The 22,437-nt window shown below is 44.6% G+C and overlaps 1 protein-coding gene across 9 annotated transcripts in view; it reads left to right on the top strand.

Annotated features, from left to right (window-relative positions):
• The window catches only part of PDZD2 (PDZ domain containing 2), a 357,195-nt gene that overhangs the window by 285,100 nt on the left and 49,658 nt on the right, over positions 1-22,437 (top strand). For all 9 annotated transcript variants that reach the window (XM_072757135.1, XM_072757134.1, XM_072757132.1 and 6 more), the window contains one exon: positions 21,719-21,830. In XM_072757135.1, the coding sequence (XP_072613236.1) occupies positions 21,719-21,830 (112 nt within the window). The remainder of the gene's footprint in view (positions 1-21,718; positions 21,831-22,437) is intronic.

Raw genomic sequence — 22,437 nt, 5'->3', positions numbered from 1 at the left:
TTCTTTTGCATGTTGCTGTCCAGTTTTCCCAACACCACTTGTTGAAGTGGTGTCTTTTCCCCGTTGCATATTTTGGCCTCCTTTGTCATTAACTAATTGACCATATAGTCATGGGCTCGTTTCTGGGCTCTCTATTCTGTTCCATTGATCTATCTTATTTTTGTGCTTTGATCACTATAGCTTTGTAGTATTATCTTGAAATCTGGGATTGTGATACCTCCAGATTTTTTCTTCAAGATTGCTTTGTCTATTCAGAGTCTTTTGTGGCTCCATACAAGTTTTAGGATTGTTTGTTCTAGTTCTGTGAAAAATGCTGTTGGTATTCTGATAGGGTTGCATTAAATTAGTAGATAGGGTTGCATTAAATTAAAATACACGTATTTTTTTAAAGATATATTTACTTGAGAAAGAATGAGAGAGTGCCCGTGTGTGCAGGGGGTGGGGGTATGTGGTGGCAGGGAAAGAGGGTGCTAGGTATGGGGAAGGGCAGAGGGAGAGAGAGTCTCAAGCAGATTCCACACTTAGTGTGGATCCTGACACAGGGTTCCATCCCGCAACTCTGAAATCATGACCTGAGCTGAAACCAAGAGTCAGACACTTAACTGACCATACCACCCTGGCACCCCAGCACACATGTATTTTTTTTTTAAGATTTTATTTATTTATTCATGAGAGACACAGAGAGAGAGGCAGAGACATAGGCAGAGGGAGAAGCAGGCTCTCTGCAGGGAACCTGACATAGGACTCAATCCCAGGACCTCAGGATCACCAACTGAGCCAAAGGCAGACGCTCAACCTCTGAGCCACCCAGATGCCCCTTTAATTGATCCTATATTTACTTTTAAAACTTGGTATGAAAAAAAAAACTTGGTATGATCTCAGTGGTATAATCATGAACATTTTCCCCATGTCATTAAAGGGGGCTCTGAAACATGATTTATAATGGCTAATATTCCATAACATAGAAGCGCCATATCTTATTTCACCAATTTTCTAACCAGAAATTACATTTTCATCAATCGTATGTATATTTGATTTTTTCAAAATTATAAAGAACATTGTATAGAATATCTTCATTCATATATCTCTGCGCATTTTTTTTATTTTCTTATTTCCTTAAGTAGCTTGAAGCAGAATTGCTTAGTCAAAGGTTTTCTCTGGAGAAATTATTTATGCTATTTAGACATTTGCAGTGGCCAGTTCCCATCATCACCAATAACATTATATTTTAAAAAAAGTTTACCAATTAATCCTATATTGTTTCATATGTTTATTGTAGTGTTGGCACATCAGTGCATTATGTGATAACATAATTTGTTAGGGAAACTCAGCGTTAATTCTCCACAAGTGTGTGTTTCAGTGCAGTATAGTAGGGATTCCCCATCATGTCACCCCAGGCTTTCATCGGCAAATTCCAAATGCATTATCCATGACAGCTCTCCCTTCTCTGAGCCTCAGACACCACCTCACCCACTTCGCCTTCTGCTCTGCCTCCCCCCAGAGCAATCCCAGAGGAGTGGACACCTGGGCTTCTTCCTGGCTCTCCAGTAATGCCACAACGCCAATCATGTGCTACCATGCACTTGAGCTCTGGTTTCAACTAGAAGACCTGAGCCTGAGACACAGCCCTGCAGGACCTGCAAGTGGGCAGCTGGCACGAAGTATTTTCTGGATTTCACAATGTGCCCAGGGTCTCCCTTGCTGTGCCTTGTAAAGGTAGTGAACTCTTGCAAAAACAAAAACAAAAACAAAAATCTATTTTTCAGTTCTGTGTTTATAATCCAAGACTCTCTGTTTTATCATTTTTTAATGCTAATGAATCATTTAAATGAAAGAAACCTGGTACTGTTCAATCAAGTTACAAAGCCTTTTATTTCACAGATGATAATGATTAAACCTGCTGCCAAACTCCACTCAGACATTGACTATTTCTGCACCTGTAAGTCACAGTATGCTGTAAGCACTTAGCTGAATAAATATAATACAAATGCTGAGGATCTGTGATGAGCACCCTTAGGATTTATTTTTCATGGCCACAGTAGACAGCAATGAGATTTTCCTTTCAAAAATGTCCAGGCGTGCTTAGAATAAAACCATATGGTGAATATCAAATTTGAGGAGTAGAGGCAGGAAAAAAGGAATGGGAATGGGACAGTGAAATTCCATGGTCACTTGCATAAGTGTCAACCATCCCTGAGGGGTCTGGCTTCAATGGCAGGGCTCTCTCTCCGCCTTCCACTGCTCACCGCCCGCCCCCCCCCCCCCATATTCAATATGAAGACTGCCAATTTGGTCTTGGCTAGCTCAGTCTAGCCCTACCCCCATGCGGGCTGTGGTCCTGGTCCACACGACTGGCCATTCTTTCTCAAGTTTTTCTTCTCTACTTTGTCTTGTGCTCTGCAACGACAATTTGGAAACAAGAATCTGGCCATGCCACTTAATGGAATAAAATCATTCAGTGACCCTCAGTCACTCTGGGTTAAACTCCTTAACATGGAACGCCATCAGCTCCAGCCTGCCTGCACTGACGTCCGTACATGCTCCCAGGAGCCCTACACACACACACACACACACACACACACACACACACCACACACGCACAGAGCCATCTCCTAGCACTGTTAGCTCTACATCCCCCAGTTGCTCCAGAACTCTCCACTACTTTGTACCAGCTCTTTCTACTTGGAAGATATTTGTCAGCCCAGCCCAAACGTCAGTCTTCCCCATAAGTAAACCTTTCCCTGACCCCCTCCAGAGTTACTTGGTCTGTGCTCTGCACTTGCATAGCACTGTGAATAGACGTCTGCCACCGTGCTTACCATCCTGTTTTCATAATTTACCTCTTCATTCTTCTATCTTCATTCTTCTATCTTCCTCATTAGACATGAACATTTCAAGGGCAAGACCATGGTGCCATCAGCATCTCTGTCAGTTTAGCATGGTAGCATGTCTGGGATCTAATAGGCTGAAAAGAGGAAGGACTCTCCCGTGATCTCTTGTCATTCCTTGACCACTTCTGATCTGTCCCTTGGTGCTCACCTAGTCCTCGTATGTCCTTGAGGTATAAGCCCGAGTCTGAGAGCCTCTGACTCTTATGCTTCACTCCTCTTGCTCCCCAAATTCCTCTTGCCCCCAACACTCGTCTTGCCTGGGCCCATCTCCATCTACTCTTTGGAGAAATTGGCCCCTGCTGCTTCCAACATTTAGGGTATCACGCTGTGGGGCATTGCAGTGCTGCAAGATCTGGCCTTGCTGCTGATAGAAGAATCAGGATGAGTAATTCCCTCTGGTCCTTGTGGCCAACTGAGGGAGCCTCCACTCAGTTGCAGGTTTTGCACACTTGGAACCCAGATGGCGTAATGCAGCTGAGTGTGGAAGCCTACGGAGGACACAAGCCATAATTCCTCTGCTGCATGCCAACATCCCCGTAGAAAGGAGAGTCAGTGTTGAAAGCAATTGAGATGTTTTGCTTTGAGGCATTACGCATGTGCCCTCATCTCTGGTTATCTAAGCACTAACCTTTCTCTCAAGGACCAGATCAAGTTCAGAGTTATCTCCAAGGCCACCCTCTGCTTGAAACATCTATCAGCATCATGCTCTCTCTCAAATCCACTGATCACTGCTCCCTGGGCATTTAGCATCTGCTGTTCTCTATTTACTTGGTGCTGCTTATCTCCTTGGGGGAAGAAAGAAAATACTACTTAAAGTTTGTAAACATTTGAAGTTAGGTATATCTCTTTGGGCTCCCAATATCCACTGGAGAACTTTGTCTTTAATACTTACTCAGTACATACTTCTTTTTTTGATAGAGAATGGGGTGGGGGGAAGCATGTGTAGGGAGGGGTAGGGGGAAAGGGACAGAGAAAATCTCAAGCAGAGCAAAGCCCAACATAGGGCTTGACCTCATGACCTGGAGATCATGACCTGAGCCAAAATCAAGAGTTGGACATTTAACTGAGACACCCAGGTGCCCCTAAGTACGTATTTCTTGATCATAAAGCTGTCTCTAGAGCAGTGGTTCTCAAGGTGTGTTCCCCAGACCAGAAGCAGCAGTATCACCTGGAAAGTTGTTAGAAACACAGATCCTCAGGTCCCACCCTGGACCTGCTGAGTCAGAAACTCTGAGGTTGGCAGCCAGCAACGTTGTTTACCAAGCTTTCCAGGTGATTTGGACCCAAGCTAACATTTGAGAACTTCAGAGCCCTCCGACAGAATAAGTGGTAACTGTTTTGTTATTAGCGGTTTCAAAAAAGCATGTATTCCTTTCTCAAGTACAAATAATTATAGCTCATCTTTGTAAAAATGAGATTTTTTCAGGGGAAAAAAAAATCTAGCCTCCTGAGAAAGTGACTCTTCTCTTTTAACATGAAGAGAGGAAGAGGAGTTTTAATATGACAGGGCATGGATTGGGTGATACCTCTTAAGTGGTTAGGAGCCTGTCTCTCCCTTTTTGTATTTTAACAAAAACAAAACTGGAAGTAATGATTGTCTTGCCAAACCTGCAATTGTCAAGGCCCAGCTCGGAAGAGTTTGTTTAGCACATCAATCAGCAGGCCTGTATCCGGCTTCCTTTGACATCAAGGGAATCAGTTCTAACATTTTTGGAATCACCAGTACGGAAAAATCTTAAAGAACTTTTGGGTGATTAGAATTTAAGAAGGAATAAAGGACCTCGTCTTTCAAAAGGAAAGAAGCACCAAACTGGATCTTACGATTCTGTAAGTGATACTGGTGTTTGATTCTTTGCTGGTGGAAGGATCATGAGGTGTGAGAACCTGAATTACAGTCTTCTGGAAGAGTTAGCACCTTCGGGGGTGGATATTAATCTACATATGGGGGGAAAAAAAAGGACAGGAGCTCTTGTGTTTTGTTTGGATTGAATAACTGATAAAGTGTCGGCCCTTAGTCTCCAGAAGTGTTTGGGCAACGAGGGCTTGTATTGCCGTATCTAGAAGTACCTTTTCTGGTTGAGTCAAGCTGCCCTAGGAGGGAAACTCTCTCTTGGTTTGTGCCTAAACTAGATTTTTTTTTCCGGTGAATCGAATTAGAGCCTTATGCAAAGAACAGTGAGCACCAAGTATGTGAACTTGCAACTAGTACTAAAATGGGAAGAGCCCATATCTGATTGGAAATCAGAGCTTCACAGAATAGCACGTTAACGCACAGAGGCTGACACAGGGCAGGCTGCACTTTTTGCAAGGGGAGCTCACATTCTTTGCCTACAGCTTCGGGGAGAGGGTGTTAACACAGGCGGCTCTGGGGGGCTGCGCTGTAACCTCCACGCTCCTCGGAGAACACAGCACCTGCAGCAACTGCTTAGAGATGTACCCACTCCCCGGGTCCCCTGCCCACAGGATGGTCTTCCCTTCCTTCTGGGCTTCCTCTTTTTACTCATCTAACTTCAGGACTCGCTTCTTCTAGGAAGTCTTCCCAGATACACATATCCTTCATGCCTGGACCCCCAGCATGTAATATGCCCTGGATTTTCCTTCAGGGTCCCTAACACAGATTATAATGATGCACATATTCACGTGCCGGCTCGCTTGATGCCATCCTTCCCCATGAGTAGAGGACCCACCTGGGCAAGGACCATGTCAGGTTTGCTCCCTTGTGTATCCCAAGGGTTCACTGTTGGCTCTCGATATGTCTGGGATGGAAGGCTGTTGGGACAGGTGGATAGTTGACCTTGTCATGTTTGGTCATCTTCCGCTGACTTGCCCGCCTTCGCCAGCACACCATGAATTTAAAATGAACATAGCGCTGATTCTGTCTGCAAATTAGAAAGCCTATCTGCCTCTTCCTTCTGGATTTTCCACCTGGCATAGGAATATCAATGATAGAGAAATCATTTTTCTAAGTATAGCATTGGGAAAACACAGCATACCTTTCTTTAAAATAGGACATTCAGGGGCAGCCCGGATGGCTCAGCGGTTTAGCGCCGCCTTCAGCCCAGGGCCTGATCCTGGAGACCCGGGATCGAGTCCCACATCGGGCTCCCTGCATGAAGCCTGCTTCTCCCTCTGCCTGTGTCTCTGCCTCTCTGTGTGTGTCTCTCATGAATAAATAAATAAAAACTTTTAAAAAATTAAAAAATAAAATAGGACATTCGTGGTAGTTCCTCTTTAACAAGTGATTAGATTTCCCTACTTTTTGCTCACTTAAGGTTTGAAAGCTACAGCCTAGAAATGGAACTTAGAACTTGATTTTTTTTAACAAATCAGCAGCAACAACAAAAGATCAAACATCCCAAGGGAGTTGGTGAAGTGGTACGTGGCCTCTAAGTGAAAAGACAAGCCAAAAAGGTACCGGGGGAAGGGCATGGAACTGAGAGTCTGGAAGATGGGGATTCTGATAAATACAACTACGAGGTGTTCGAGCTACAGGGAACCTTGGGGATTAGCTGGTCCAAACCTTGAATTTCCTCAGCTAGAAATGTGTGGTGAGAGAGAAGCCTACTGAGCTCTGCTTGTCCCCCAGACAAGTCATGTATATGGCAGCTGCAAGGGAGAAGCAAAAGAAAAAGAACCCGGGAAAGAAAAGGTGAATGTGCTCAGAAAAGTGTTCCCAGCACCTCTGAACTATGCCAGGGGAATGGCTGTGTGGCAGACGCATACGCCTGCCCGGGTAGCTGCGCACTCTTCCACGTGACTAACATGCACAGGGAGGCCGTGGTTTCAGCTGGCCATCAGGGCTTCGGGGTCCGTGCTCGAGAGCCCTGTTTGCCTGGTTAGAGTGGGATAGGGCCCACGAGTTTATTTTCCAGAGCTTCCCAGGTGATCCTGATGCTCACCCAGAGTTTGAAAAGCCAATCTGGGGGAGAAGGTAACTGCCATCAGAAGCAGCAGGTTCAAATACACCCTTTGTCCTCCACGTGTCAACTTCCACGGCCCTTGAGTCTCCTGGATGGGGGCTCCCCGAGCCCCCAGACCTGTCTGTCCACAGCTTTGACCCAAGGGGAGGTGTTAGGCGCCTGCCTCCTCCTTTCCATAGTTTGGGATGAGGGAGTGAGGCCATGTGTTTGAGGTGCTTGTGGGAAACTTGGAAACAGATTCCCTCAGCCCACTCGGGAGCCTCCGTGAGCAGAGACAAAAGTGAATCTCTTGGTCTTTCTTGTTGCCTTTGCAGAGCCCAGGCCCCAGTACACAGACTGGTGGCGTGATGCAAAGGCCCTGTTATTCCCAGCACCAGCCCAAAGCAGGCAGCAACACGTATACTGATCCCCGAGCTGTACATTCCCTTTCCACGGTCTCGGAGGGTGAACTGTACCCTCCCTTTCCCCTCAGAGCCCTCGACTTTCCCAGGCAGGCCTCAGTTCACCGAGATGCTCCATAGGCCACACTTCAGCTGGCTCAGGCCCGACATAAGCGGCTGCGTGACGCTCAGTGCAAGCTGTAGAATTGCCAGAACAAGATAAGACAAGGCTGCAATTATTGCTGGTCTAGGAAAATAAGATTTAAATTTGGGGGTGGTTTTTGTTTGGTTTGGTTTCATACTGAAGGAGATGAAGCGATTATTTAAATGGGTGGGGGGAGAGGAAGATAAGAGTAATTATTTGGCCTGGATAAATTGCCCAGAAAACTGCTGAAGTTTGCATTAGGTTTTTTTCCTGTGGCACATTTTCTGGGGCCTGTTCCAACTCGTTACCTGGCTCTCTGCTGCATTTTCAAAGGAGCAGCTTGCACTTCTCAAGGATGTAAACAAGGCAAGTGATTTGCATTTAAACACACGCGCGCGCGCACACACACAAATACTGGGTCCTAGGGTCTCAGCACAGTGGTCTCCAAAGCGGGGTGAACACACGCAGTGGCGGGGGGGATGCCAGACGATCCCTTGGAGTGTGGAGGAACCTTTGAGAACTTGTATAGATTTTATTTCGTTTTAGATTGTTTTGGGTTTTGCAATGTATGCACACATCAGTACAGTAGCATAGGGTTATAATTTATGAATCTATATTGGGAGTGCCTGGTGGCTACGCCATCCACAAAGGTTGTTGGCATTACAGCATGGAGCGTTATGAAACAGAGTTTAAAGAAATCCCCTTAGCATGCAGTCAACTTTATTATCGTCTTCTGAATTTGAAAAATTCCTTCAAATTTCAGTGAAAATAAAATATGGTCTACTAGAGCGCATAATAATATTTCTTTGCCCTCAAATGAACTTCTTTTATGAAAATGACACCATAGAAGTCATGAGGCGACTTTACAATTTCAGGTAAGTTGGTTCCTGTCTTTGTGTATTCCATTACCATATTCCAAGATGCCTTTCAGCCCTGCCCCTATTATGAATTTCCCTCCTATAAGTATCACCCCTAATAATTTAGTTTTATATGTCCTTTGGGAGCTTAAATCTGTGATTCACCCATTGAAATGTAAAGTAGGATATATTAAGACCTGAAGAAGGTGGGCAGTTCAGGAATGAAACTGAAATGAAAACTTTTTCTGCTTTAGACAAAATGGTGGCAGTTTCACTGGAGGAAAAAAAATGGGATAATGTGACTCATGTGTGCACCGTATAGCTTAGGAAATCTATCTTATTTGTTTATGAGCTTCACTAAGCCTTGAAGGTAACAGAAATCCTTGAGATATGTGTGTCTTTTGAGACTGTAAATGGAGATCGTGCTGATACAGTCAGATTCTTACTCTCTTAAGAGAAACAGGATATCCCCACTTAGTTTCAATTCCAGTTATTGTGTTGGGTTTTTTTAGGAAAATGACAAAACCACTTTGACAGTGCATAGATGAGTTAGACAAATAGGCAATATATGCTAGAAAAAAACACACCTCACTGAAAGACTTCATGAGCAATGGAAGATTTGGAGTTTTTTGGGTATTTTTCTCTTTTTCACTACATCTTATGCAAAATGGCAGTCCAGAGCCTGGAAGTAAAAACTAAGCAAAATGTAAGAGATCAGAAGTTCCCTTGTGCAATCCAGGGCAGACATTTCTCAAAGAAATAGGGTTTTTTAGAATTAATAGAGTTCTCCCCACCTCTATTATTACTGTTGTTGGCTTGCCTAGCTTTTTGTTTGCTATTTGTTTCCTTGTTATTGCTTGCCTAGCTTTTTATGTAAGTACTGGCTGATCTCAGTAAATGACATTTGCAGAAAAAAACAAACAAACAAACAAAAAAAACATGCCTCTCCCTTCTGGTTCTTTCTCTTACCCCTCCACTTGAAATATCCTTCCTCCTACTTCTGACTATCAAGATTTTGAAGTTCCCCCTCATCTGTCTAAGAGACTTTTCTAATAGTTCCAGCCTGTGTCATCTCTACTTCCTCTGATTGCCAACTTCATTTGTCTGTTTCTCACATCATAGACTTAAAATCAGAAAGACCCCTCCTGATTTATAAATGGGGCAGATGTTTTCACGAATTTTTTGGTAAAGCTATTGTTTGGATATTCAAACATTTCTTTTAGCAACAGACATATTTACTTAATAGATATTTGTGGAATTATCTTTTAAGCTAGTAGAGGCAGATAGGTAGACTGTGTGTCACACACACACACCCCCTCCTCAGCTCCAAAAGCTGAGGACATCTCTAATTCTTCCTCACACTCTTCACACTGATACCAGATACAACCTCAGAAGTGGGTAATGTGGCCCTGTGGGTACCCACAACCAGATCCTGGTAGGAGCCCGTATTGGACTATAGCCAGCCTGACATTGCCATCCGCATACTGAGGGCTATGCTGGATACTCTGGGGAATACAAAGAGGCACAGTCTTCCTCTCTTAAGAGGATTTATTATATTCCATAATGAATTACAGTTATTACTATACTTTTCATATTCCCCTCTTCCATATAATAAATCCTCAGGAGTCATATGTCATATTGACCCAGCAGAGAGACATCTGCGTCCTCCCAGGAATCTGGGAGGGCTCAATGGATGGGGTGGTGTTTGACTATTCCATAGGAACACCCACAGAAATGGGTGACATTCTAGAGCAGAAGAACAACATGCACAGTGGTCCTCAAATAGGACATTGTACAGCCCGTTCAAGGATCAACAACTAGTGTATTAAACACAGATGTTCCCTCTTGCTTTTAGTTCCAGACTAAGGAAATAACTTATCTTACAAGTGCTGGAGTCAGTGATGGTTTTCAAGTTGAGCGATGGAGTCAGAGTATTTGTGTTAAGGCTACTTCAAGAGTGAGGCAGAGAGACAGCTAGACTGTAGAAAAGCAGAGCAATGGTGGAAGCAGAGACAGGAGTGGAGGCCTTTGCCGTAGCCCCCCTGGAAGCGACCAGAGCCTGAGCTGCAAGAGAGGTGGCCATGAAGATGGAAAGGCGGGAGGCAGTGGGACCAACTGGTGAGTGGAGGAAGGGAAGGGAGCGGGGCCAGCCCACCAGGTGGAGCACAGGCTTGTGCAGAGCGAGGGCTCCTTAGAAAAGAAGGATGAGAAGAATTTCCTCCTCACCTGTTCTTGTGAAAGCAGGGCCAGTCCTGAGCAGTAGTTTGAATAGGATTCTGTTTACCTTTGAAACCAACTTCCTGTCACCAGCTCCTCCTCACTTGCTAGTCCCTCTCTTCACGGGGTTCCTGAAGCCTGGTGCCCTCATCCTGCCCTCAGCTCCTCCACTGAGGGTACCCACAGTCTCCCCTAGGAGACTTCAGCCCCCCTTTCCTTCTCTGAGTCATTTCCCTCCCTTTCACTACCAACACCAATAACAAAAAAGGCTATCCTGCAAACAAAATCTTTTTCCCTTTCTTCCAAGCGGTAGGTTGGTTAATAAAGCCATCTGATTAAACCAATCTTGATGGTGGCCAAAAATTCTGTGACACTTAGCACGTTTTAAAAAGAGAACCCTTGTTATTTCAAATGAGTCTCTTACCAGTATCACTTAAAAATGAAATCTGAAAATCAAATCACAAAGCCTGGATCCTGGATACCAAAGATGTTTTTAGAGGAAATACTGCGGTAGACCCGTAGGCCTTGTCTCCAGTAGCAGCTTCCTTAAGATGCTTCTGTTTGTCAATACCTTCCCTCCAACTTACTAAGTTTTGTTTGCTAAAACCTCTCAAGTTTGTTCACCGTGACTTTGAATAGGGACGGAGGTGGGGAGCTGGAGGGCTAGGACATGAACTATTCCTGTCAAGGCCAGATCATAAACATTTCAGGCTTTGCTGCCCAGTCTCTGTTGAAACGGTTCACCTCTGCCCTTGCAGTGCAAGAGCAATCATAGGCAATAAGTAAACTAATGGGTGTGACTGTCTTCCAATAAAATTTTACAAAAACAGATCTTGACCCAGATTTGGCCCCCAAGCAGCAGTTTGCCAAGAAGCTCATGTGTGAGCCTGGGACAGCATCTCTTATTACCACTTCCCATGTGGGCTCCCACGAGCACACCCCACTTTCCAGTCAGATTCTTCAAGAGGTGCATAGCCTTCGAAATATATATCAGAAAATAAGCATGAAGTTGGTACCTGTGCTGGAAAATAAAGAGTTGAGGGTAGAAGAGGCACGTTGATCTAGAAGAGGCAACGGAAGGCCTCAGGGTGTCCCTGGAACTTACCAGCACACCAACACTTAGCTGCAATGTCTTCAGCCCAACTAGTTACTCTTCATCTAAAACCTACCTAATGGTATGTTCAGTTAAAATGATCTTCTATTTTTCTAAGCCAGATAATCATGTAAAACTTTCTCTAAAACATTTGTATAGAGAAAGCATTTGTATGGAAGTGTCTTAATTCATCCCTTATTTTCTTTCCTCCATCCCTCCTGCTTGCTTCTTGGGTCTCTTTTTACATGTCTTTCTTAGAGCCCACCCACCACTAGTTTTTGTGTGTCTTGGGGTTTTCCTACACACATGGGTTTATCATTCTGGATTTTAGGATAAGGAATATCAGGGGCACCTGGGTGCCTCAGTTGGTTGAGCATCCGACTCTTGATTTCAGCTCCGGTCGTGATCTCAGAGTTGTGGGATTGAGCCCCACATCAGGCTCTGTGCTGGGTGTGGAACTTGCTTAAGAATCTCTTTTCTCTCCCTCCATCTCCCTCCCGACCCCTCCCTAAAAAAAAAAAAAAAAAAAACCTAGTCCTGTTCCCAGAAATATGTCCAAGGGGAGCAGACAGCCAGCTCCTGCTGAGAAATGACCCTGGGATCTGCCTTTAGTAGCCAGCCCACAAGCCAAAGAAGAGCTCCAGGCTCCACATTTTTCTCACCCACCAGGTCATGGAACATGGTGAGAATGCTGGTTCCTGCTCTGTAGGGAACGTCTGCACTCGCCTTGCCTCAATTTGAAATCAATACCAAGGAGGGACCTGCACAGATTCTCCTTCTTAGGATCCACAGCTTCTGTTATTTTTGAAGAACTGAGTCACTTGAGGACACAGTCCCCTCCTTGGGATGGTGACACATACAGACACACTACGGGGAGGCGCACATGGGCCAACGGCTGATTATAGTCCAACGTCCTTAAAGTGATTTCTTTGCCCCAACTTTCCAAGGGATGAAGAAACCTATTTAATTTGTACGCATAAAAAATCAAATTATCACCAACAAAGCGTGTGAAGCCCATTCACATTGTTTGGGGATGATCAATGGGAGGAAACCGGAAACGGGCTCCGAACAAGGACAATATTGTTCCATTTTCAGAGCCCAGCCTGAGTGCCTGAGTCCACATCAGCTGTGGCTTTTCCCCAGCTGCATCTGACGCTCTGCATACACGCTGTACGTGTACCCGAGCATTCTGGGGTCTGGCAAGTTTTACTTTTCAGTTTTACTGGTTTCCCCTTCAGTCCCGAGTCCCCTTTGTTGGAAAGCAGTGACTCTAGTGTAGCAGTCAGTAGATTTCTGTTTTAATTTCGGCAGTCAACTCACAGGCTTCTTGCTGCTTTGGGCTGATTTATTGTTGTGCTGATTCCCTTTTTCTGAATGGTTATTCATTCCCGGCCCTGGCCCCTCTGATGGCCATCTGGTTCTCCTTTGGTCACTCAAACATCTGCCCCAGAGATTTGGAAAATGAGCTTCCTTTGGCAGCCTAAAAATAATCTGAGTGTGACTGAAGCATAAAAGGGAAATCACCACGCTCCACTGTCCTGTAGATACTGACTGGGGGGATGAGCCAGCACAGCTTCCTAGGGATTTGGAGCTTGGATGTCTTCTGTGACATCTGCAGATTATTTTTTTTTTCAAGTGCTGGGAACTGTAAAAACATGGCATGAACTGGGTGCAACCCGTCCTCCTGCAGTTTTCCTTGGGATCAGGTTCGCTTGCGCAATGGAGATGGTTGGAGATGAAAGCCACGCTTCTCATGGTTTGTTTGTAAGGCTTCAAAAGTTTGCTGAGAAAGACAGATGATGCTCGGGCTTCAACATTGTATTAGTCACAGTGTGCTTAAGGAGGTCTCGTAAATGGTCTGGCCAGCAGTTATAGAACATTTCTAAGTAACAGACTCTTAACTTGGACCTAGGGGACCCGTCTCTTAAGGTAATGACGGTTTCTTCCTCTCCTCCAGAAGAATAAAGTTTACCAGAAGCTACAACTCAACCCTAGGCCGTTTCTCCTGCAAAATTATTTCTAGCCTCATTGTCCAGTGCAGCTTTTTGGAGGTGTGCTACAAAGATGTAAAATGTCAACATAAGAATGACACTCGAATAATTAAAATCCCAACAAGTTCAAATCTCCTTGTAAATCGTAATCCAGAGACATTAAAATCGAAGGTAATTAACGTCCAATCCTAAATTTCCTTCACCTTTCGAGTTAAAAACCAAAGCATTTAACGGCCTCCTTCCATTTCTCCTATTCTGTATTTTGCTCCATCTTCACAAAGATTCTTGATGCCAGGGAGAGGCTGTGCTCTTCAGCATCTGCAGCCTGGGTGATTTCTCACTGGAACAAATATGGTTCTTTCAGCTTCAAGAAAGTCAAATTTGTTCAACAGCAAGTCTCTTGTATGCTTTCCCTTTTAGTGAAATGTAAATGAACAAAGAGTAAATGGACCTGTACCCTTGACATTTAGAAAAATGAGGCAATCCCTCACTCCTAGACAGTTATCCCAGGCAGACTTTTTTCCCTGGGACCTTATTTAATTTTGCCAAAGACCAAAAAGTCTGAGGTCTTACATTACAGTTTCATGGATGCTGGCCTGAGACATGAGATTCCTGCATCAGAGACTTTATTGCTGATGGCACAGTAGCTTTTGGCTTTCTCCATTCCCAGTTTAGGACTCAATCCTAGTTTAGAGCATCATGTTTGTATGATGTCCCCCTGTCACCCCAAGTCCTACAGGAATGATACAGAGGAGCTCGAGTAGATGCACCCGCGGTGGATTTGCATCACAGCTAAGGAACCCCGATTGGTGGCAATCTACGTCTTTTATGATAGGCTTGAAGCAAATCTGACTGCCCTTTGCTCCAGAGGGAGACATTATCTTTATTATACTAGACAATAAACCTGCCTCTTCCTCCAGAGACACTATCTCTGACTTTCAAAGTGGTTTGTTCTACAAACATCCTTGAAAAGATAGATAATCCAGAGTAAAAACAGCCCGTGCCTCTGTTCAAAAGCCACATAGAAATGGGAGAGACCCAGGGAGGACAGTCTCCCAGCAGCCCGTAGCAGAGACCCCAAGTCCTATCAAATAAAGGCCAGCTGACGAAAATATTCTTCTCTAAATACAATTCAGTCTGTGGCGGTCCTTTAGAGTCCGTGACCGTGAATTTAAACTCAGCTGGCAAAAATAAATAAATAAATAAATAAATAAATAAATAAATAAATAAATAAATAAAATAAAATAAAATAAAATAAAATAAAATAAAATAAAATAAAATAAAATAAAATAAAATAAAATAAAACTCAGCTGGCAGTAATCTTCCTCCCAGCCCGGATGGGTGAAATCAACTTGGTCCTACTAAAGTGCTTTTTTTGGTTTATATTCAAAATCTTCTTAATTTGCGTTTGCACTCTGAGATGGAAGCTGAGGGCTCCCTGACGCACTGCGTTGGGTGTGGACTGTGCTTCTGACAGAGCTGCTGTGTTCTCGGGTGCAGGCATTTTCAGTCCTGGGCCACGTTTCCGGTTCCACTACCTCTTAGCAGTGCTTCGACTAGAGAAAGCTGCCTTTCTCCTCCCCCATTTATTCAGCTGGAAAAACACCCTCTGCAGATTCACGCACCAGGCCGGCTGTCATGATTCTGCAGCTCACGCCCCTGAAGAGCCAGTCAGGGCTAATACTCCTGCCACCTGCTCCTTGAGATTGGTCTTTCCCCAGGCTTTGAATGCTCCAGGGGTTGAGCAACAAGGCTTTCTGCTACGTATTTTGGGGGGTAGTAATTGGATACGCCTCTAGAGTTTCATATCCATCTCCTTTCGGGAAGACTCACTTGAGTTCCTGTTTAACCTGCTGTTTAGACAGACTCCTTTCTTCTTTCATAAGCCCTGCTTGCTGGGCCTGGGTGCCTTTTTTTTTTTTTTTAAACTTCCCCTGTTCCTTTGCTTTCTGACATAGATATTTTCCCCCTAAAATACTGTTCTAGATTCTCGCCTATGGGGCTCATTATTGTGAAAGATACGGAATCAGGGACTCTTCTGTTTTCCAACGTATCCTTTGTTCCTATGCATCTTGACCACCACCACCTCTGCCTTGGCTAATTCCACCCAGGAAATTTTCTCCCACTTGACCAACATCAACTTCCGGCCTATTATCATCCTGCCTGGCTCCCCTTGGTTTGTCTCATGTTTGCTTCCTTTCCAGTCCTAATCTCATACATTTCTCAGGCCACCTCCATCAGGCCAACAAAAATAACTGTGTCCCTTTAAAACTGACCCAAGGATTGTTTAAATCTCTTCCTGGGCTTCTTCACCCTTCACCTTTAAATCTGCCCAAACTCTCTGATCCCTCTTGATACAGCTGTCCCAAATCCACTTACTCAAGCTCTGCAGTTTTTAAATCACCTCTTATTGTCTTCTGGGCCTGAGATCTCCATAGGAGCATCATTGCATCCTGCTCCCTGTGGGTTTGCCTCTTATTCTCGGGTGGATTTCCTTAGGCCCCAGTCACGCCCTCCAATCTAGTAAAAACTAAAGTGTCTCCCCACTCATGTGACGCCCACTTTACTTGTGGTCAGGAGCTGGCCTCCCGGACTTCACAGTCTGTTCTCCCCTTCACACCTGCATAGCCTGGTGTCTGAGATCTCTGCTTTTCCTTTACGGAAGCCTCTCTCTTCCTCTAATTAATCATGGGTTCCTTTATTGTCTCTCTGTCACTGCTTCTACTCTGATTATAAGGCCAGAGTGTGTTCTCAGATCATCCTTGGTGTCCTGTGCAAAGCTGGCTTCCAGAAGCATGCATTTCCAGGTACATGCATTTGAAACTGTCTTCTTAGCTGTTAGGTTTGCAGTAATTTTATGGAGCTTTTTTTCTCATCACAAATCCAGCAAGATGGCATATTCATACCCGGTCACCATTTGTCTTATTGCTTTGTTCATTCATTGAATGTGCTACCGTTTGTAGGTAGGAAGTTAAACACATTGATCTCTGCAGTCCAGAGCTATGATCACAGTCTGTGTAATCATCAAATCTAGAGGCAGCCTCAGCCTTGGTGGGGAGAAAGCTTGAGGTGTTTTGTTTTGGCTGAAGCGTCACAATACTTCTATGATCCATGTTAGGTACTCTAACTAGTACTCTCAAGTGCACTGTCATTTAGTCCTCATAATAACCTCATTAGTTACCAGGTAATTTTAACCCTTTAAAAATAAATACTGTTGTTGGGGCACCTGGGTGGTTCATTCGGTTAAGCCTCCGACTCTTGATCTCAGGGTCTTGAGATGGAGCTCTGGGTTGGGCTTTGTGCTCAGCATGAAGCCTGCATGAGGTTCTCTCTCTCCTTCTCCCCCTCCCTGACCCCTCCTCCGCACCTGCACACATGCACACAAGCTCTCTCTGAAATCTTTTTTAAAAAAATAAGTACTAAAAAATACTGTTGTTTCTATTTTACATAATGAAAAGCCACCTCTGATGCCAACGTTCTATTTATGTATTATGGGCGCAATCCATGCCGCTGCCTGTAGTACACGGAAATTACATGATGCCTGGCAGGTGCTGTCCCTTCGTTCAGAGAGTGGGGCAGTTGTTTGCAGTTGCTGGTTAAAGCCCCTACATGGCCGATGCAGAGCTGCATGCTGGTAACAGCCCTCCCTCATTCGGGGGCTGACAGGCGATGGGGAGGCAGCAGGAGCCTCTGTTTTCCTCTCTAGAGTACGCTCGTAATTCCCGCTGGGCCCCGCATCTCCCGTGGCAGCCGGCTCTGTTGGGTCCAGGGCAGCAGTGAACTCCAGAGGCCCAGGCCCTGCCCCGCTTCCATGAGCCCGAGCCTCCACGTGCTTTACTGACTCTCCAGGTGATCCTGTTGCACACCAAAGTTTGTCCAGGTCATTCCCGAAGCCTGGGAGTCTCCTCGAAATCAGATCCATTCTAAATACCTGCATCAGCCACTTTCCACTCTCACCACCGCTTTGGCCTCACTGCATGCCCGTGTCCAGACACCCTTTATTGGCAACTCCTGAGCTTTTGAGGGTCTCTGTTCAAATTGGGCTGCTTTTTAGCTTTCTCCGATCCCAGCTTAGCATTCAGTTTTCTCAAGTTGGATCCATACCACGTGTTCATCTGCTCACTGGTTTCCAGAATTCTGTTGCTGTTGTGTTCTGTTCTCTTTTGCCCTGTGGGATTATGTCTTTCATTTTAAAATCTCTGTCATTTGAGTGTGCTTTCAAATGAGGAGAGGGGGGAAAGAGGGAAATCTGCCATCTTTAATCAGAAAAACTATCACTTGGGACACCTGGGTGACTCAGTGGTTGAGCGTCTGCCTTCAGCTCGGGGCATGATCCCCGGTGTCCTGGGATCAAGTCCCGCAGGGATCAAGCCCCACATCGGGCTCCCTGCATGGAGCCTGCTTCTCCCTCTGCCTGTGTCTCTGCCTCTCTCTCTCTCTCTCTCTCTATCTCTCATGAATAAATAAGATCCTTAAGAAAAAAAAAAAAGAAAGAATGAAAACTATCACTTAATTATTACATCAAACCCCGTCTTCCCAAGGAGGACATTGATGTTCAAGGAGGATAACTAATATGCTAATAATCCTGGTTTTTGTATCCAGGCAGCTAGGTTCTTAACCATTCTGCTCTACTACCTCACCATAAAACCAGAAGCTAAAGAGTCTTCTTCGGTGAGAGAGAATCTCATAGGCCACCAGTGTAGAAAATGCTATTCCAAACAGAAAGGTTCTAACTTGGAAATTGGCAAATTACATTAGATCCCATTAATATAATGGCATTGTTGTATAACACATGAATTAGAAATTGCTGATGAATAATAGATTATACCAGCTGAACCAAAGGCTTTCCAGGAGAACTTTTTGCACATTTCTTTTTAGAATGACTAAAATGACATCATCCCCAAAACAGTTTGATTTGTTCTGTGCATCTAAAGAAATAATACAGTAAAGGGACTCTAGAATGTGGACATTTTCAGACAATAGTCACAAGACTGAAGAGAGGCATGTTGTAATCAAAATTGCACTTTGTGGGGTGCCTGGGGGGCTCAGTGGGTTAAGCATCTGCCTTCAGCTCAGGTCATGATCCCAGAGTTCCCAGATCAAGCCCAGCATCGAGCTCCCTGCTCAGTGGGGAGTCTCCTTCTCCCTCTGCCCCTCCCCCTGCTCATCCCCCTCCCTCAAATAAATAAAATCTTTTTTAAAGAATTGCACTTAGTATGTCACTGCCTGTTCCTTGAGTTACAAACCACCTAAAATCACGACAGACCGTTTTCTGTTACAAGAAGAAAAGGTTCTGTTTAAATTCAGAATCCTGTGCGCTCTCAGCGGGTTCTGAAATAAGATTGTGCTTCTGCCTTGAGCTCAACAGTGTACCATTGGCACCTCTTTGAGATATCTCCGGGTCCATTCCGGTTGGTTTTAGTTACAGGCTTTTGGTAGTAATATAACACACACCGTCTTTAGAGTAAGATTTCGTTGGTGTAAGAAATGGTATTGGCATTTTATAGATCATGGAAACCAAATGTCATCTCGTTCTTTGGTGCATTTGAGATTTAAAAAAAAAAAAAAAAGAAAGTGATTCCTTAAGGCTGTGATTCTCTTCTAAACCGCCTCTCTCAGATTCTCAAAATAAAGAAGAGTTGGCTGCAGTTGGGCTCATATCACAAGAACACAGATTTGACACAGTACGTGTTTGGTCTTGTAAAACTACACCACTCATCTTGCACTCTTATTCTCTGCACACATGAGATCTAGCCTGGATCTAGGACATATGTTATAAACAAAAAGGTGTTACTTAAGGGTCTCTGTTAATCTCCTCATCTGTCGATGGAGAGAATATTTTTTACCTTGAGAAACATGCTTGCCTGTGAACATTAAATGGGAAGCATTTCAGGTATATGAACTATACTGTATGGTGTTGATTATCCAAAGCAATAACGTAATTAAAAAGCATCTAAGGATGGAGGGAGAGAACATCCTAGTGAGGCATGAAGCTGGAAATCGGGAGACTGAGGAGTCGCAGCCTTGCCTGTAATGAATTGGAAAGCCTTGGGCAAGTCACTTTCCTTTCTGCTACTTCTGTGAGGGCTTATGCCATCTTCAGAATTCCTCTGATTGCCTGAAAAGCTGAGGCCACGCTGGAAAAGCAGGAAAATGGAAGAAGGAAACTTCGTAAGTTGCCTGAGATTGTTTTCTTCCCTTGACACGAGCTCCTCAGACGTGCCTTCCGATGGTCTGGGCCTTGGCCGCCCCAGAGCAACCCACTCCCTGAATGGGCGCCAAGGGGGTAATGACCTGCAAGCTGAGGAGTATCTTTCCCCGTGGGCTGTTAGCTTGGGTCAGGCGGTGTGAGAGCAAGAACCAGGCAACTTAGCTCAGTCCCAAGTAATTGCTATTTACAGTCTGGAGACAGGTTCTTTCCATAAGCCTTTAAATTAAGCAAAGGAGTCAAGGGGAGGCCCTGCCACCTCTCTCTGGATTATTCCTATTTGCATGGCTCCTCCTCTGCCCAGGTTCTCTGGCAGGTCTTCAAGAGGGTTCTTTTGCACTGGGTGTGAATTAAATGTTACAATTTGGGGTTGGGAAAGACCTCCCTCTTGAGGATCTCTACAATCATCCTGAGGATTCCACTCCTGCCTTTACTTCATAATTTAAACCTGGAGACCTGCCAATCCCCGACATTGTAATAAGGATTCACCAAATTTATCTTTGTTTAATATATCAGGATTCGTTTAATATATCAGGCCCCTTCCCCAGCTTGCCTGCATCTCCTCATTTCTCAGACCTTTTCTTCCCCTCTTTCTCCTCCAGAAAGATACTTGAACTTACGGGAGAATTTTGCAAATCTCATATATTACATAGAAGATTTACATATAGCGGTGCCTGGCTGGCTCAGGCTGTGGAGCGTGCCACTCTTGACGTCGGGGTCATGAGTTGGAGCCCCACGGTGGGTGTGGACCTACTTAAAATACAAAAATATTATCTATATATTTTAAAAGATTTACATGTAAACAATTCTTAGGAGGAGGTGGGGTTTACCTGGGAGATTACTGTTACTGCTTTATGCATTTTCACATACTGAATTTGATATGCAATGTGTAATTTTTATTATCAGTTAACATTCAGGATTTGGGGTGGCTTTTTTTTTAAAACATTATAATTATGTGACTTTCAAAGACCATAAAATGTCAAAGGGTATCTTCTATGTCTTTTTAAATTGATATATGTTTCTTCACATGAATCCTACCTATTTTCATTAATATGACTTTTTCCCTTCAGAATCTCAAAGGAAAATAAAATTTCAGAGATTTTTTAAAAATTTGTTTATTCATGAGAGACACACAGAGAGGCCGAAGGAGAAGCAGGCTCCCTCTGGGGAGCCTGATGCAGTACTCTGTCCCAGAACCCCAAGATCACAACCTGAGCCAAAGGCAGATGCTCAACCACTGAGCCACCCAGGTGCCCCAGAAAATAAAATTTCAAGTTTTCAAGTTCATTGTTTGATGTATCTCATAAGTTTTGTACATATAAATATACCTCCCAAATTTTTTATACACACTTTCAAGCATTTAAGTCTCCCCTTCCTCTCTAATAAATGTAGTTTTTTGTTGTTGTATTTTAGCATGTTTGGCTTTTCTCAGATAGAGGACTCTGCAGACCTTGGGACCTTTCTTTCTGCATCACCTCTTGGGGTCTGATAGCATAGACATCATACAATGTACAGACGTGTGGGCTGACTTTATGGGGCTACCTGCATGTGGCCTGAGTAGTGCTTAATCAGTACTCGGGTGTAGCACAGTCTGGTGGAACCAAGGGGTGTAGTTATTTGGCCGCCCCAAAATTAACATTTAACTGTATTTCAGAATTGAGTTTAAATTTCTGGTTTAATATTTCTTGCAACTTGCACTGTAGGAAAAAGCACTAGCCCTCAAGTCAAGAGACCTGTCATTGTGGCTTTTGTGACCACTTGGGTGACCTTGACCAACAAGTTTCCTCCAGAAATGAAATGGCCTCTGGGTGGGGGCTGCTGGGGAGGAACTTGCCAGCATAAGGCTGTATGGTTCCAGGTTATCTGAGGGGCTGTGCTTTGATCCCGGGAACCTTTTTTCCTCACGTGATTACCTCTATTGCTGCTCTTCAAGCCTGGAGATAGCTTCTGGGAGGGGATCTCATCGGTGATTGCAAGCCAGCCTCTGCCATCAGCTCGGTGCTCTCTGCGTTTCAGATGCCTGGGACGGATGAGCCCCAAGATTCATGCGGCCCCGACGAATCCAAGGGAAACCTGGAAAGTCCCAAGCAGGGCAGCAGCAAAATGAAGCTCAAGAGTCGTCTTTCAGGTGAGTGGAACTCTCTGCCTGATATGGCCTGTCTGAAAGTGAACTTGTAGCCTCGGGAGGGGAAAGATAAAGTCATTAACAGAATGAGCTCTTTTTTTCCCCCTTACAGCCTCAAAATTGTTTTTCCTTTAGATAGTGCATATGCCCGGAGCATAAAACTTCACTCAGCCTGGCTGCCCACTTGAATATTTTTATTTGAGTCATAATGAAGTGAATGTCAACATCTCCGTTGGTCTCTGCTCAAACCTAAATTTCCTGTGTGTGTATGGTTCATTTACTTCCACAGGACTTCAGGTGACCCATGCACCGTGGAATATTCCTAGTGGCCTCTTCCTGGCAAATGTCCCTCTCCCCTCAGTCCTCCAGAACCAGGGGCAAAGAGCTATTTACTTCATATTAAATCTGCATCTCAATGAAGCAGGCGGAAAAATGGGATGGGAGTTGCAGCTCCGGGAACAAAGAGATCTCACAGTTCCTGGGTAAAGCCTCGCAGCAGCTGGCCTGTGCCCTGAGACAGAAAGTCAGTGTTGAAAGCAGAGGTCATGTGCAGGGACCCGTTATGAGCCGTGGGTCCTAGGCACTGACTCCCCAATGGGTTCTTTCCCCC

This window comes from Vulpes vulpes, chromosome 4, assembly GCF_048418805.1.
Source record: "Vulpes vulpes isolate BD-2025 chromosome 4, VulVul3, whole genome shotgun sequence".
Lineage (NCBI taxonomy): Eukaryota > Metazoa > Chordata > Mammalia > Carnivora > Canidae > Vulpes > Vulpes vulpes.
Note: the sequence above shows the minus strand (reverse complement) of the source record. Positions and strands in the feature narration are given on the sequence as shown.